Source organism: Ambystoma mexicanum, chromosome 7q (assembly GCF_040938575.1).
Source record: "Ambystoma mexicanum isolate Mex_15411 chromosome 7q, UKY_AmexF1_1, whole genome shotgun sequence".
Taxonomy (NCBI): Eukaryota; Metazoa; Chordata; class Amphibia; order Caudata; family Ambystomatidae; genus Ambystoma; species Ambystoma mexicanum.
In genome coordinates, this window is record NC_090941.1 from 69,985,415 (window position 1) to 70,003,185 (window position 17,771).

Sequence of the window (17,771 nt, forward strand, 5' to 3'; positions counted from 1 at the left end):
TGTGGCCGATATGCGCTGGGGAGGCGAGGCACCGAAGGGAAGTGAAAATTGAAAAAACAAACAGGGACTGGGCTGAAAGCTAAAAAAGTCTACAGGCTGGCTGCCAGGTCCGACACCATCTATGCAGAAAAAGGGACTGAGGTGAAGCGCCAGAGGGCGGGGCACTCCCATGCCTGAGGCCACACACCCACACACTATACTAAATTTAAAGGGGAAAGTCAATTTTTAGCTGCCAAAAGTTCTGTTATCGTCCCCATGTTGCGGGACGCCCACAAAGATGGAGGAAAGGGGTTGGGACATATGAGTATTGTAGGTACAAAGTTAGAAAACCAGTTACAAAGCCTATCATTTTGGCTTGTCAAGAATTTAAATGTTTTCTTTGTTGCTACTGCAGATCTTGAAATCACATACCAATGTGCCTGCATGATTTGCCTAGAGTAACCATTGCACGTCCAAGTCACCATCACTTGATAGGTCATGCCAGGACACGTTAACATAAATCCTACACATTTAAGAATGACGTTTTGGGGGTTAAGGAGATTACAGCACAGCAATAGACCCACTAACGGCAACATCTAGGTGAGTGCACTTCATTTAGACAAACAAATATGGGTTAATGAAAATTAATTCTGATTTGTAATATTGTTTTATATAGTGCAGTGCTGGTTAGCAGCAGAGGAGCAGCATGGCTGTGGTGGGGTGCGCATGAAGGTGCTTTGCCCTCTGTCTAGAAACTGCCCTGCTTACGACACTTACCTGCGTGTCTGGGCCAATGCTTGTTAAGACGGATTTCTGAACTCTGTCCTGGTGGCGCAGAAGTTCAGAAGGCCAACCTAATTACTTGGAACAGGGTAACCTCTGGACGAGCCAGACCAATCAAGGTAGCGATCGCGGCGGTCAAGACTAGGTCTCAAGAGGGGTGAGGGTGACTGAAAGCCCGCAATGAGCACACAAAGCAAGGACACTTACAAACTACTCCAAACAGGTGTTATATTAAAAATATATACACATTTATTCCAAGGCCTTTAAAACAATGACCGTAGCGAGAAAATCACAATATAACAATAGTAAACCAACACATACCATACCAATACAATATATATACAAATACAACAAGTCTCAAGCGTTATATGCACGAAATGGGTAGTCCACCTAAAAGGGAAGGAAAACAGGCAGTGCGAAATAACGCTTAGACCCAGTCCGCCTTCAGAGACACCTAACTAAATGGAAGTCCGAGCCCTGCGAAGAGTGGAGCCTTGTGCTCAAAAGTACCTGCACGCGCTGGTGCCAACGGGCAAAAGGAGAAGCTCTTCGAGGGAAATCAGGCAGTTCAGTTTAGTGCACCAATGAAGGAGAACAAGTTCCGCCACTCAAGCGCAGCCTCCACAGTGGGCAGAAGCAGAGCGCGAGTACGGAAAAGGGCGCTGTTTTGACACAGCGGGGAAAAGCAATGGGCTCGTGCAGGAGGGCGACCAGATCCTAGCTATGCTACTCACCGGTCCCCGATGCAAGCAGACCCAGGCTTCTCCGCGTCAGTTTCAGTCGCTGGCAGGTTCAGAAGAGCAGGGAACGCCTCGTCGTCGTGTTGAGTAAAAAGACGTCCCAATCGAAGAAACCCGCACAGTTTGTTACCACAGCAGGGCAACGGAGCGGCCGTGTGTATCTGAGCCAAATGTACGCTACTCACTTCAGACCTGGGAAAGCCAAGTGTACGAAGCGTGTGAGAGTGACAAGGACTCGAAATACTACACAACCTGGCGGCGGTTACAGAGCAAGACTCCCGTGTAAGCTGGTCAGTCAGCTGGATGGCCCAGAGACGCTTCCGAAGGCTTACTGGCAGGAGATGGTGACGATGCCGAGAATAGCTGTTCCCGCTATTCCAAGGGTCGAAGTACCAGTACAGGCCTTCTGGTTCGATCAAAAGTGAAAAGGGTTTCACAAGGCGACAGCAGTGCAGAGGAGAAGTCCTTCAGCGGGTCACCAGCGATTCCTCGGTCCAGCCTCTTGGTTGCAGGATACTTGGCTCCTGTATTCCTTCGTTCGTGAGAACTCAGGAGATCGACATGGTAGTGGTGTTTCCAGCCCCCTTTTATCCACGGTTCCCTTCGCGCCAAAACGGAGGGGACCCAATGGGAGATCCGCTCATCAACACTCACACCATTCGTGGACCAATCACGGACCACGGTGGTCCCAGGCATTCACACCACCCTAGACTCTCTGGCACCCAGGATGTGTATTGGGACCAGACATCCCAGCCCACATCCTGGAGGCACACACAAGACATGTAGAAGCCTGCGAAAGCATCCGTGTTTCGCGGGAAAGTACATGCCCAAATAAGGAAGGCCCCGGGTCGGCTCGACCTGGGGAAGGTGAAGGGAGCAAGTCGGTCAGCGGACAGGGCAAAGGAGCCTCGTGGTCTGGCCAGTTTGGGAGCCAGGCCACCATTTTGGGTTAAGCGCGGAAAACGCGCTTAGAACGCCAAAAGGAGCTCAAAACACAAGAAACGATCGCTGCCACCATTCCCGTCCCTGAATCACTTGCACCGATCAGATACAATCCTAAATGAGTATCTAGGGCCTGTAGAAGGCTAGAGACCCAAGAGAGCTGTAACTTAGCTTACAGTGCCCTCTTGTGTCATGTTGCACGAAAGCCGCAACATGATAAAAGAAACTACGGGAAACAGCGTTCCCCGGTACTGACTGTCTTAAGGGCATGTCAGTTTCCCCGTAAGAAAGGAGCGAAAGCCCAGAGGAGTGCGGCAGAAGGCTGCACTTCTCTGGCAAAGTCGAGAACAAGGTGAAAAACAACAGCAAAAAGTTTAGGGGTTGCCACATGGAAGGAAAATTACCTACAATTACGAAATCTTTCCTAACAATGCTGCTCTCTTTGAAAAGCTAATATGTTGGCCATCTGTTATGATAGAGTTTTATATTACGGAACTATGAAGGCTTCTGGTGCAAAGCTTAGCGTATTTCATTCCAAGCAGTAAACCACGAACGTCTCTAAACATTTTAGGTTTACAACTGATCGCCCTTTACATTGATGGAGGTGCAGCCAATATTGCAGTTGACGATTAGAAAGCGTTCTCTTAACACCACACTCCCCTGTCAAGAATAACAAAGCGATAAACAGCTGCTTCCTGGCCGATAATGGGGCTCTGCCAGGGACGTATGCCATGTGGTGAGGACTGCCCGCTCTCTGGTAGCCTGCTTAGATGATGCAATGTGCCAACTGCTGCTGCTCGGCCAGTAATAATGGTGCGGCAATGGCACAGTATTTGTTAGAAGGGAAACCTTTCCACCGAAAGCCCATTTTATCAATGATCCAGTTAGGGAAATTAGCAAAATTGAGCGGTCGGCGAAATAAAAGTACACACTAACTTCAGTGCAAGCTCACCCAAACCCTCTCCATGAAGCCTAAAAATGAAAATGTGTGCTCGGAGAGACTCTCACAAACCTGAACAGTAACAGCAATTCAAGGGACTGTGGTTTCTACACCATGTTAGTTTGGGCTATTAGGGGGCACCACCTACAAGCCAAAACTATTGCATTAGAGTATTTCAAGCTGGAGTCAATACAAATCTACCAGTTGCATCACAGCAGAACATTCCTGAGAATGCACAACCTCCCATTGGAGCTTGCATCGAGATCACTGAGGGGCTGGCGGCACCCGAGCCACAGGAATGTTAGCCATACTTTGCTTACTGAGTGCCTACATCAAGGATTCACATGGATCCTCAAATTATTGCAATTGTGTAGTCATGCAGTTTAGTGATTAGGTTAAGGGAATTATTAAACAAAAGAGTGCACTTAAAACTGCTCCGAGACCTTTTAGGCAGAAACCTGTGCAGTTCCCTCTGGGACCACTGCAAAAGATTTAAGACTACAGGTGTTTGGCAGTAAACCTACTTGGTAGCAGTCTGTACCACACAGATTCAATTGGTAGCTGTGGCTGAGCAGTCAGACTTCCCTCAAGAAGAGTTAGGCAGTATACAGAGTATTCACAATAGGTCAGAAGAACGCAGTAGAACAAGTAAACACTGACCAGAGCATGGTGTAAAAAAGATATAATTATTTATTTAAAACCACATCTAGAAAAACACACAGGCACTAATAGTAAGTAATTCAAAAACACGGTCACTAAAAGATATACACTCCCTTAAAAGAATATTAGACAATTCTTTAGTAAAGCCCCACTTGTTTTCAGACAGCGGCGAGCGCTTAACGCAGATGGCACTCTAATAATTCGTTTTAAAAGGGAGAGAAGAGCAGAGTATAAATTGAAACAGATCCCAACACTTTTACAAGAACACAACAAGAGATGAAGGCAAGATAAAACCAGGAAGTTAGAGTTCAGTAGGCCGGATCCACTTTAAGAGGATCAGAAGGAAATGTGTCCAAGGTCACACGGTTGCAGTGCACAAAAGTCTTGAACAGGTTCAAAAAGAGTTGGACCAAAGAAAGGAACCAGTTAGAAGGTCAAGGCGGCCAGCCCTGTCCCGAAGGTTAAGGGATTATTATTACCTTGTAGCAATCTTTAGAAAGGGGGGCCTAGCGGACACGGTACCTTAAAGTGGTGAGAATACTCCAGCGGGGGCAGTTGTTCCTGGCAGCGGATGCAAGTCGGTGCTTCGTCTGGGGGAAGAGAGGATCTCGTCGGGGAGGAAGACAGGAGTCCGTTGCACTGCCAAGGAAGAAACCAGCCGCGGAGTTCTCAGGTAAAAGGAGCGGTCCTTTGATTCGCGGTCTAGTGGTAAGTGGCTATCCGGTTGCCGGGGTGCTTGGCACGGGCAATTCGACCACAAGACGTCCTGGGATGCGAAGGAAAGAAGCCAAACTGGTTGTGCCCACCAGACAGGGGAAGAAGCCTCTCCAGTCGGGAGATCTTCTCTGTCGTCGGGAAGTGGTGAGTCGGTTCCGCAGGGCTCCATCAGTGGTGTTGTCGTGGTAGGTCGGCTCAGCTTCTCCCTCGTCGGATTCTCAGGTCCTGTGGCGACTTCTGAAGTTCCAGTCCCCAAAGCCCTGCTTTTATGCAGCACACCCCTATTCACTCAGCCTAGCTGTCAATCAAACATGCTAAGTGGTGAGCCGGCCAATCACACAAGAGTGCGACTTGAGTTACCAAGGTAACTCAGTCCAGGGTGCCTAAACCCCCTCCCACACCCCCTGTGGTACCCAGACAGAGTGGCACCACTTTTGGAGGCTTCTGTGGAGAAGCCCGCCAAAAAGTGGAAAAAAGGGCTCGACTTCGGTTGGAGGCACACACAGAAGAGAACACAAACGCCATTTTAGAACCGAGTCCTGGCAAAAAATACCAACCGGCGAATTAATATTAAATAAATAAACCAGCGGTATGTTCGAGGCTATGAGAAATAAATAATTAAAGTTGGTAGCCTCGAACAATGGGAACATCCCATAGGGATATATTCGCGGTCGAATATAAAAAGTAGTATCCACTGCCACCAGCCAAAACTCGATCAGGGGGGACGGAGACGTGCTCCCTCGACTAACAGACCCCGGGGCAATTCAATTGCTCCGACCAGTACGTCCACAACATGATGGTTTGTACTGGTTTATGTTCATAATTTGGGACTAGTAAACCCAATGGTGACTTTACATGCCCTGGGAGGCTGTAGTCAATCCCAGGGTATGTAGTCTATGGTGGGGGGTCACTACGACACCCCTGTGTTACTGAACGAAGGGTGCTGTGTAACACACATAGGAAAAACACATGAGACCCTATGGAGCAAAGGACCCCATAGCCCATAAAACACATTAACAGTCAAAGGAACACCATAAATCATGTCCAAGAGTGGGAGAAAAAGAGTCTTACTCTTGGCAGGAGAACAAGAACTCCAGAAATCCAGCAAAGCTGCTGGGGGACTCACTAGGTTAGGAAATTCAGCCTAAAGAGAATTCTCCCTAACAAGCCCCCACTCACGAACTTGGTTTAAAATTCGTAATACAGCTTTAGACTTGGCGAGATTCTGGTTTGGTAAATGTTAAAACTCTGTCCCAAATTAGGAGCCTAAACAGAGGCGTAAGCAGGGTAGGGCCTGAGGGGCAAGGCCCACCCAAAATCTGTAAATGCGCACTCAGCAGCGCTGTGTGGGTATTTACAGATATTTTTGTCAGTGCAGTGGGCCCAACTACATTAGCATCAGGCCCCATTTGCTAGACAATCCTGGCTACGCCTCTGAGCCTAAATATTATACTTTTGCAGTTGGGAGGTTTTTACCCTGCCGATTCGGTGCACCTGATCGCCAACCTTCTATGGCACATTTGATGTATTCAAAATTGTACAGGTGGTTAATTTAAACATCTAGTCATATTTTGCCAGGGTCGAAGGCAATTCGTATCCGAAACCGCAAAGGCAAGTATACAGAAAAGTGATCACCTACCATAAATAGGGCTTCATAGTTTTCTATCATCTTTTGTACAACCGCAATGATGATTGTGCTCTCTTCAGCACGGGCCGTGCTTTGAACAGAGAACTCCTTATCAGAAGACTTCTGCTTGTGTAACAAGTTCGGTCCAAATATTGTGGCCAGATTCAGCGATGTCATTTTGTTCCCAGTAACCTAAGACAAATAAATATTACAATAAATGCATGGCAAATCACACACTTGTCTCCAAATTACTCCCATGAGTTGGACAATCTTCACAGACCAGTAACAATGAAGGGAGGTAAATAATGTAACTAGTGCAATCTTTCTATCAAGCACTGCAGAAACTTCCCAAAGGATCATTCTAACATTGGGAGACACGAAAGTGTTACCCAGATAGTGCAAAACGAGCACAATCACAGCCCAATATGGACCTCCCGAGGTGAACAGTCAGTTTTCAGTTAGTAATATTTCCATGATTTTCTAATATTGGCAATGTGAGAAAAATACAATGTATGTATGTTACAACAATGAGAAAAGAAAATGTATTTTCTGCATGTTATTATATATTCTGCCACGTTTACACAATTAGAATGTAGACTCCTTCACACCATGAATCTAACTAAGGAGGACACATACTGGTAATACCTTTCTGCTTTTCTACTTACGATGGAGGGCTTGCAGGTCATTCATTTACAACCCTTGTCTAAATTCCAGCGAGTCTATATTTTAATTGGCTATTTGACCTTGGGTACCTGGGTCTGAAGAGAACACAAGCCAGCCAATTACATTAATGAAATGTTGCTTTGATGAGATCATATTAGTTTCCACTGTCTGTGTTAATAAACTATACAACCATGAAAGATGTAAAAAGATTGAATACCGAGGGAGGGGGGCCGACTTTAATCCTGGCTATTAAGCAACGGTAAGCACCACCTATCAGGCAAAACTACTTCATTGGATTACAGCTATGAGGGAGATGCCCTGTGAGGAGGGAGACAGTTTGTGTGGGGGTGTTTGATTATCATCCCACATATTGACCGCCCATGGACATGCTCATCGCTATAATTATTCCCACCCAAACCCTGCCCTCTCCTGGCCCAAAACAACACCACCTGGATATCTCTGAGCTATCTCTCTCTATCAAGCAGTAACAACAAACCGTTGGCCTGCCAGTGTAATCTCTGAAATGTCTGCTGGGACTTAAAGGCATAATTGCTTCTGGTTTCTCGGTTTTGTCTGTGATTATTTGCCCTTTCAGACATGTGCTATTATCTAATATGATTTCTGTTTGCGAAAATTTACTGACAACCTGTTTCTTTTTCACCTCCGTCAGCAGTGAGCTATTGTCTGATGCGGTTTCAGTTTGGGAGACTTTGGTTGAGTAATGTTTCTTTTTCTCGTCCGTTGTTTGGGTTCCAGAGTCTCTGGTGTTTTGTTTGTACACTTCAAGCGAAATGAGATAACCTTCAAGGTATATCAGTTTGGTCTGCATAAGGGCAGTCATAGTTGAATGATCCTTTAGGGTATCGTTAATGGATTCATATAACTTGCTGAAGGGAGCCAGCGCTATTGTTACCGCGGACATGACCGCATACAGGTCCGGCTTTTTACTCTTGTTTCTTTTCCAGCAGGTTGGTTGATTTCACGAAGTCTTCTGTTCTTCGGTGGTGTAGAAAAGTGGATAGGTGGCAGCATATCTCGATATTGTCGCCTCTCGACGGCCAGCTCTTGAGTATCCAGAGGGAGCGTGTCCTTAGGTGCTCACAGACCAGTTGGGCTATGGTTCTCCCCTTTATTCAAGTTTTCCTTTGCTGATTTTCTGCTGGTGCTCTTTATGCAAATAGCTGAACACGGGTCCTGTTCGAGTTGTCTGTTATTTTGATTTGCCGTTGGGGGGTTATTTGTAGTTTTACAGATTCCAAGGCTTCTCCTGGCACAAGAGGTTTGTTTGGCACAGTCAGTTCTATTACTTGTGGCTCGGTTCTCGGTGTTGTCATGCCTCCTCATAAATTGACCCTTGGAGTGTTACCCGATTCAGGTTTTTTTCCCAAAGTGCCATCTTATAGGGGGGCCGATGTGTTCTGTTTGTTCCTGTTTTCTTTTTAATCTTGTTTCAGGTCAGGTCTGACGTGTATCTCAGGGCTGGTGTGCACTGTTGCCAGAGCAACTATCACCCCTTCGAGCACCTCTGCATCCAACTACTCATGTATTGAAGTTGAGGTGAGCTTCTCCTGTTTGTGCAAGAAGCTGTCAAGAGGACCGTGTATACTATAAAGTGGTTGTCTGATTTTGTCAGCTTGCAAGCCCTGCCTTTGGAGGGACAGTTATCTTTTGTTGTGCTTTCGTCGGTACCGGGGTTGAGGTCGGTGACCTTGCACAATTTATTTCGCTGTCTCAATGTTTTTGCAGGTAAGAAGTTCGCCCTTCTTTTCTTTTGGGTGGATCTCCCTAAGGTGATAGCTCAGGGCGTTCGAGGCAGCTGGGTGTTCTTCCCGGCGTCCTCGATTGCTGTCTGATGTTCGTGAAAGGGCTCCATTAATTCATCTTTTTGGATATTGAGGCTCCATGTGGTGTCAATTTCTTCTTCAGTCGTGTATGAGGTGTCCATTTCACTTGCCAGTCCCTCAAGGTCACTTGTGACGTGTGGCGGGCTATCCAAGTGTGCCATGGCACTTACTGGATGGAGCTCTATCGAGGTTTGTGATGGCTGGTTAGCTAAGCTGATGGGGCGAATAGCCCTGATGTCCTCTGTGCCTGGGTTTTGATCCCGGGCATTTTCGCCTTTGCCTTCACTTTCATGGAGTTGTTTGACTTGCTGATTCTTTAATGTTGGCACCATTAAAGTTTGCCGGTTCTTCGGGCTATCAGTGGTGATAGAGATTTGGCCTGTATGGGGAAGAGTCGGTGCTGGGTCCGTGATCTGCTTAGAACTGCCAATAGGCGTCATCAAGTTGTTGATATTGGTGTCTGCTATCACCCTAGGGGGCGATGTCAGGGCGGCCCTCTATCCACTTAGTGAATTGTTTGCCCCCCCCAAGCTCTGGCCCACATGTTCCTTCTTGTAGCCTCTCCCCCCAATCCTCCCAGCCCCAACTCCCGTCTCTGACACCCCAGTTGTGTTTGGGGTTCATGGAGGAGAAATTGAGGGGTGGGGTTCATGTTTTGTGGGCTTAAATCCGTAGTCAAGGCAAGTTTCTCACCTAAGGTCGCTCCTTGGTTCATTTCTTGTGGCTCCTCCGGTGAGGGAGGCGAGTCGCGTTGATCTGAAGGCGGGGCCGAGGTCGTAGCGCTCTCTGGCTTTGGAAGAGTTCCTGTTACGTCTCTCTTCTGCCGGCCACTGTGGAGACGGCGGATCTCCTCTTCTTCCGTCGTGTGCTGTCTCGCGGGGTCCACCATCGCCACCTTCGCTGCAGAGACTGAAATGACTGCAGAACTCTGCAGAACTCCGCAGACGCTCTGCGGTCTCGTAGAGGTTTTAAGTGGGTCCACCCACAACAACAAAGAGGGGAGTAGAAAGACTCACTGCCAAGAGTCTGTGACCAGCAACCAGCAATGACTGCAGAACTCCGCAGCACTCTGCGGCCTCGTAGAGGTTTTAAGTGGGTCCACCAACAAAAACAAAGAAGGGAGTAGAAAGACTCACTACCAAGAGTCAATGACCAGCAACCAGCAATGACTGCAGACAAGGGTGTCTTCAGCCACTTGATTGATATCTATTCCTTGCACTGAATTCCTGTTCAAATAAGCATACACAAAGCCAACAGTTTTCGTTTGAGTATAATGATTAGATCGGCTTTTGTCAGGCACTGCAATCAGTTGGCCAGATAATCACACTATTTTAGAGTTGCTACCATTTTATGGGCCGTTATTACCATTTATAGCAGTATCATTAATAGCAGAGCCAACACAAAAAAAAACGGTTGGCTTCATAAATACTGGTTTCTCTTACAGAGGAATCTCTGTCCGTTTTGGGTTGGTCTCCTGAAGCGTTGCTGAAAAATAATGTTACTCAAAGTAGTGACTGAAGTACTCCTAGTCCATAGTCCCCTTTCCTCCATACTGCATGGGTGTGCCTGTACAGGGATGGTACTGGAACCACTGCGCAATGCAAAAATGTACTTTTCCCTTTAAATTTAGAGCGTGTGGAGGCGGGCCCTTGGGAATAACCACACCCAGCTGACCCCCACCTGCCGGCGCCTCACCTCAGTCCCCTTCGTAGCATCGGACACAATATGATCCCTATTGGCAACTTTTTAATATGGGGGCTGGAGGGTTGGTTGTATGGAGGAAAGGGGACTAGGAATACTTCAGTTACTACTGTAACTTTGTATTAATTCCTACTTCCCGTCCCCTTTACTCCATACTGCACAGGTGATTACAATGCACCAGCTAAACTGGGAGGGGGCTGATAACGAAACAGATCTTTCAGCGTTGCATGACAAAATGCTGCACCTGGCCTAGCACGGTTATCGAAGCAGTAATGCTTACAGAAGGCAGATGGGGATGCCCAGGTTGCCGTCATATTGATTATATCCCAAGGCACTTACCTCTGGTATGCCACAGCTGTTGCTTTAGCTCTTACGGTGTGGGAATAGATTCCTGCCGAAGGGGGCTTGTTTTGAGGTGTATAGACTTCAGTAATTGCTGTTACAATCCACCTAGCTATCGAGGCTTTGGATGCTTTGGACCCAGAGGGGAGCATGCGAAGGTGACAAAAATAGTGTCCGATTTCCTAAACTCTTCTGTCCGGTCTAAATAGAACTTTAGAATCCTACATACATATTGACAATGCTGAACATTGTCTGCCTCTGATGTGGGGTCTGGAAAGAATGTGGGAGCTCAATTTCCTGGCTGAGATGGAATGACCACCTTAGGTAGAAATTTATTTAGCATTTATAGAGCACGCCAAACCCGTAGGTATCTGGGTGCTGGAAAACAGGTAATGCAGTACATTCAACAATAAAAAACTTAAGTTTGGCATATATTATGATAGATATATTTACTGGCATAGGATAATTTACAGATGCATAGGAACCGTAACTCAAATAGTCAATGATATTTACCTGTGCAATATTATTCACATAAGTATAGTGCTGATGAAGAGACAATAGAAGTGACAGTAGATGGGTGTATTTACAGCGGCATATAGTGTAGTAAGTATACTGTGAACATTAAAGCAGCGAGGGCTACACATTGGAGGTGAAGAGCAAGGCCTTGAGTTTTCTACGATATGAGGTGTGGGAAGGGTCTGCTCTGATGTCTAAGGGTAGGGCGTTCCAGCCATTGGCTGCCACAACTGGGAAGCTGCGTCCTCCTGCCTTAATTCTTTTGAATTTTGGAACCGTGAGAAGGAATGCTGATGCGGAGCGTGTGGGCTTGATGGTTTGGGTTGGAGTAAGCAGATTGGTAAGATATTTATAAGCAATGTTAGTGAGGCATTTGTCGGTGATTGCCAAGGTTTTGAATTTGATCCGGTCTTGAACGGGTATCCAGTGCACTTTGCGTCTGATTTCAGAGATATGTTCTCTTCTTGGTATGTTCTTTTCTCTTATGCCTAAGGCAGCCAACCAATCCAACACTGATAGAACATCCCCCAACCCTAGTGTTTTCTGACTTGGAGGATCAGAAAGAGCAGAAAGAACAGCTTAAAAAGCAATGCAGTATTGGGATTTAAAGTGATCATATGATATATGATATGATATGATAAGGCATTTGTAACGCGCCTATACACAAGTGTTTCAAGGTGCGACGAGGCAGGGAGGGGGGAACAAGGGGAAGACAGACAACGATCCTACTAGGCCAGGTGTCATTCAGATTGCGCAAGTGCAGGGGGAGGGGGAAGGGAGAGGTGCATGGGGAAGGGGAGGGGGGAAGTGCAGTACAAGGTAAGTAGAATAAATAAATAAAAGGGCCAGCTGGTGGCAAGTGCAAGGTAAGTGCAGAACTAGTGCTTGGAAGGGGGGGGGCTGTAGGGATACAGAGACAGTCCCGCAGTGCAGGGGTTGCCAGGGAGGCAGTGCAAGTGGAGAGTGGCTGGGCCCAGGACCGAGGTCGGTGAGAGTGGCCCAGTTGCAGATTCAGTGCAGTTTCAGAGAAGAATTAGCAGGGGAGAGGGAGAGAGAAAGCAGAAGCAAAGAGGAAGGTTTTGAGGTGCTTCCGGAACCGAAGATGGTTCTCCTCAAGTTTCAGGGGGGCAGGAAGGCTGTTCCAGAGGGAGGCCCCTGCCGCGGAGAGAGATCTACCCCCAGCTCGTTGCTTCGAGAAGCGGCTGACCCTGAGGGTTTGGAGACGGATGAGCGAAGGGCTTGGGAAGGAAGATATTTAGGAAGAGAGAGTTGAAGGTATTTAGGCACCAGGCCCCAGAAGGCCTTGTGGACAATGCAGAGGGTTTTGAACTTTATCCTCGCAGCCACTGGGAGCCAGTGTAGAGATTTCAGTCCTGGAGAGATACAGTCCCTGGGCTTGAGGCCAAGGACAAGTCTCGCAGTTCTGTTCTGGATGAGTTGCAGAGGGCGGAGTGTGGAGGCAGGCAGATTAAGATAGAGGCTGTTACAGTAGTCCAGTTTTGAGAGAACCAGGGCTCGGGAGACAGCGAGCTTCTGGGGGAAGGAGAGGAAGGGAAAAATACCTCTGAGGAGGTGCAGCTGGTAGTGTGACTTCTTAGAGACGTCAGATATATGAGGAGAGAAGGAGAGTGTGGAGTCGAAGATAACCCCGAGGTTTTTTGCCTTGCAGGTAGGAGCAGGAAGAGGGCCATGAGAGGCCGGCCAGAGAGCTGCAGGGAAGGAGGGAGTGGGTGTGCCGATGAGCAGAATCTCAGTCTTACTGGCATTAAGACAGAGGTCATTGGCGGCACACCATTCCTGGATAGCAGACAGACAGTCAGAGATGAGGGAGGGAGAGGAGGAGGCCGAGGGTAGCCGGAAAATGAGCTGGGTATCGTCCGCATAGCACTGAAAGTTGGGGCAGAGAGCGGCGATGCGGTGGGCAAGGAGTGCCAGATACTGGTTGAACAGCCAGGGGGAGAGATTAGATCCCTGGGGGACACCATAGGTGGAGAAAAATATGTCAGAGAGGAAGGACCCGAGTTGGACCAGGGAGGGTCGATTGGAGAGGAAAGAGGTCAGCCACGCCAGAGCCTGACCAGTGATACCCAGGTTATCACGGAGACGGTTGAGCAGGATGGCATGGTTGACAGTGTCAAAGGCAGAAGAGAGATCGAGCAGAATGAGAACACACGGAGTGTTGGAGTCAAGGTTCAAAAGCAGGTCCTCACGGATGTTCAGGAGAGCAGTATCCGTGCTTCTGGCAGCTCTGAAGCCAGATTGATGGTCATGAAGACTGCCAACAGATTCAGCATGGAGGTTAAGCGGGGAGATGGCCAGTTTCTCCAGGAGCTTGCCCAGGTAGGGAGTGATGGAGATTGGCCGATAGTTAGCCGGCCAGGAGGGGTCAGAAGAGGGTTTCCTAAGAAGAGGGTGCACAAGGGAGTGCTTAAGGGGGGATGGGAAAACTCCAGAGGCGAAGGAGTGGTTGCAAAAGTCAGCCAGGGCAGGGGCCAGGGAGTCAATGTGGTCCTTGATAGTTTTGGAGGAACAGGGGTGAACCTGTTTAGACGAGACTTTCATTGATCGGACTTGTCTGGAAACCTCGTCAGCAGAAAAAAGGGGAAAGGCAGAGAAGGAGGGAGGAGGGGTGGCTGCAGAAGGGCCCGAGGAAGAGCCGGACAGAGAGGGAGGGAGGTGGTAGGAGGAGAGTGAGGATAGGATGTCCTGAGTTTTGGAGATGAAGTGAGAGGCCAGTGCAGTGCAGAGGGCCTGGGAGGGGACAGGAGAGGTAGAGACTGCAGCAGGGTTGGCAAGCTCCTTGCAGATTTTAAAGAGTTCGGCCGAGTTGTTAGATGCCGCAGAGATGCGGGCTTGGATAAGGGCTCTCTTCTTGGTGAGAACGGAGAGACGGTATTGCCTTTGGAGCAGGCGGCAGGCCAGTTTGTCAGAGGATGAACATGAAGCACGCCATTTCCTCTCTGCCACCCTGCACTTGCGTTTTAGGGTGACGAGATCCGAGTCATACCAGGAGTTACATTTGGCTTTGGGCTTCAGGCGGATTCTCATGACAGGGGCAAGGATATCAAGAGTATCAGATATAGCAGAGTGGAGCATGGAGAGGGCTGTGTCAGGGTGGGAGTCAGCCGAGGGGGGAGGTGGGGGTGAGAAGGTGGCTGCGAAAGCCTCAACTGACACGCGCTTCATGGGTCGGATGACCGAGAAGGTGGGTGGCAGTGGTGAGGGTGGCTTTGCCTGTGGGGTAGGGAGGGTGAGGTGGGAGGATAGCAGAAAGTGATCACTCCAGGAGAGAGGAGTGGAGAGAGGGACGGAGAGGGGAAGGTCAGAAGAGATCAGAGCATCAAGAGTGTGCCCTGCAGAATGAGTAGGCCCAGAGGGGAGAATAGAGAGTGAGAGAGAATCGCAGAGGTCACGAAAAAGTCCTGTGGGGGGACAGGAGGCATCCAAGTGGATGTTGAAGTCACCAAGAAAGAGGAGTTGAGTGGTAGAGGGCAGGAGTGAGGAGGAGAGGTCAGCCCACTCAGAGAGGAAGGAGGAGATTTGACCAGGTGGCCGATAGACAGTAACCAGGGTAAGGGAATGGCTAGGAGAGAGAGAGAGACGGCAGACAAGGCATTCAAAAGAGGAGTAGGTCTGCGTAGGAGTGACAGAGGCAGGAATCCACTCAGGGAAGATAAGGGCCACACCCCCACCAGCACGGTTGGGCCTGGGCACGGAGAGGATCTTGTAACCGTCAGGTAGGAGTGTGTCAAGGCTGGTGACAGAGCTGGCCGTGAACCATGTCTCAGTGAGACTTAGGACGTCAAGGTCCAGTTCCTCAAGAAGGTGACGGATATCAGAAGAATGCTTGATTGCAGAGCGAGAGTTAAGAGTGGCAATGTGGAGAAGGTTGCCATCCTTGAAGGACTTCCGGGGAGGGGTACAGATCAGAGGTACGCCCTGCGGAGGTGTAGAAGAGGGAGGTGAAGAAGTAGCACGAGAGGGGGCAGGGAGGGAGGGTAGAGGCAAGGAAGCCGAGGACAGAGGAGGGGGGACAGCAGGAGAGGAAAGGAAGTTGATGAGGCGTGGGAAGCGTCTATCAAAGAGATGAAGGTTGGCCTGAGGGCCTTGGACCAAGACGGTCCCATTAGTGTAGACATTAATGATGGCCTTAGAGGAGTGGAAGGAGGCCAAGAGGACATCCCAGCGGGTGCCACCATTAATGGGAGAAGAGGAGAAAGGAGAGAGCACAGAGACCATATGAAGGGTCCATAGGACAGGCGAAGGTACGAAAAAGAGGATGTCAGTGAGAGTTTCCTTGGAGCAGGCACTAGTGTAGGTGTCAGCGATAGGGAGGCCTGGGTTGGAGCCCGGGATGTCCTTTTTAAACTTTTTCCTACCAGATTTAGTGAGGAGAGAAGGATAGTCAATAGAGAAGCAGTTAGAGAAGATAGGCGAGATAGAGAGCACCATGGAGTAGGAGGGAGTGGGGAGGGGGAGACAGACGATACGAGAGCACACAGAGCACACAGGCAGGAAGTAAGCGGCAAGGCCAAGTTTACCACATTTCAGAACGGTGAGTGCGTATTAGGTACAGAGGTCACCTAAGTGTGAGAATCCTGCGAGGGGAGAACAACCCTAGTTACCGCAACTGTGGGACACAGTGAGGTGAAGACACCATGTGAATGAAGTGACCAAGAATAGAAGGGGTGGGCCTGGAGAAGGTGGAGATAGAAGTACAGGCACCAGGCGTCCCCTGCGGACACCTGCAGACACACAGGGAGCCGCAACCTTTGCCTAAGGGGTCCTTAGCCGAGGGGGCTGCCGGACAGGGGGCTGCCCAGGAAGGGGGGTGGATATAGGCAGGGGGAGGAGGGGAAGAGGAACGGGAGGGGGGGGTGTGGGCGGGCAGGGAGGCGGAAAGGCAGAGGAGGACCAGGAAGTGGGAGGGGGGAAAGCAGGCACAACAACGCGCTCAGAGCGCCATACAAAATAAACACTTTTTTGCACAATTGAACTCACGGGGCCCGCAGGGCCAGGCAGGGCTTCCCTAAGCCAGCTGATCCCTCAGGCTACCGGTGACTGCTCTCCCACGCTCGGATGAACAAAGAAGCGAGCGGGGGAAGCAGCCGCCGAGTAGGCCAGAGGGAGGCTGCTAGTCAGCCAATCAGAGGGGGGGGTGGGCGGACAGGGAGGCAGGAAGGCAGAGGAGGACCAGGAAGTGGGAGGGGGGAAAGCAGGCACAACAACGCGCCTGTTCTTTCTCACCCAGCATCGATTGTTGCTACTAATGCACTCAACATAGGTAAAAAATACAGCCAAATGAAGGGATACTCAATGCTCAAAAATTGCATTTTGAATTCAGTGTAAAAGAGAACTTGGTCAGTACAGATTTTATATTGTTCTGGTTTATAATTGTAATGTGATATGTATTTTCCATGTTGCTAACGCAACACTATTGCTGAAGTTTTGCCACACATGGGCTTGCAACGCTTCATCCACCACACTTCGTTCACAAATGGGTGCAAGAGACTTGTGTGGCTAGTAGCTCACAACTTTTTTTTTTTTACAACTTTATTTAACTTTGCACACAGATTAAGCAGTTACATTTGCGACATTCAATTTCGGTGAACATAATACATGTATTGGCCGATTTTACATTACATTTACGTCAACAGGGGCAGATGAATCTGCCAGATATTGCTTGTACCGTGCCCATATATTGCTAGGTTTAGAGGGGGCCATTACTGAGTCTATATACAATTCTTCGGTGTCGTTAGCCCACAACATGTCACTGTTCCAGTACTCCACTGTTGGCGGCCGAGCGTTTTTCCACCTCATCAATATGACCCTTTTTGCCAACAGCAGACTTAAATTGAGCAGTTTTCGCCAAGTTGGGTCCATTTTCCCAATCGCACCTAATATACACAACTGCGGTGTCCATTTGACCGGTTGGTCCGCCATCGTATCTAGAGCTCCAAAGACCCCGGCCCAGTATTGACTCAGTTCTACACAGTCCCACAGCATATGGTATATGTTAGCATTTTCAGAGTTACATCTTGGGCAATTGCCATAGAGAGCAGGGTATAGACGCTTGAGTTTCACTGGCGTGTAGTGGGTTCTATGGATAATTTTATAGTGGATCAATTTGAATCTAGAGTTGCATGATATCAGCTTAGTCAGTGCACAGATCTGGGACCAATCCTGTTCTTCTATCGGGTGGTCCAGATCCCGCTCCCAACCGGCCTTTGCAGCGTGGGGTGGTTTTGGGCATGTTTGCATTATAGTTTTGTAGAGAGTGGAGGCCGTGACCTTCTGAGTCCCCCCCGTGAATATGT

The 17,771-nt window shown here is 48.8% G+C and overlaps 1 protein-coding gene across 2 annotated transcripts in view; it reads right to left on the minus strand.

Annotated features, from left to right (window-relative positions):
• ARHGAP6 (Rho GTPase activating protein 6) overlaps window positions 1-17,771 on the minus strand; it is a 2,190,479-nt gene that overhangs the window by 147,506 nt on the left and 2,025,202 nt on the right. For both annotated transcript variants that reach the window (XM_069639186.1, XM_069639187.1), the window contains exon 9: window positions 6,401-6,580. In XM_069639186.1, the coding sequence (XP_069495287.1) occupies window positions 6,401-6,580 (180 nt within the window). The remainder of the gene's footprint in view (window positions 1-6,400; window positions 6,581-17,771) is intronic.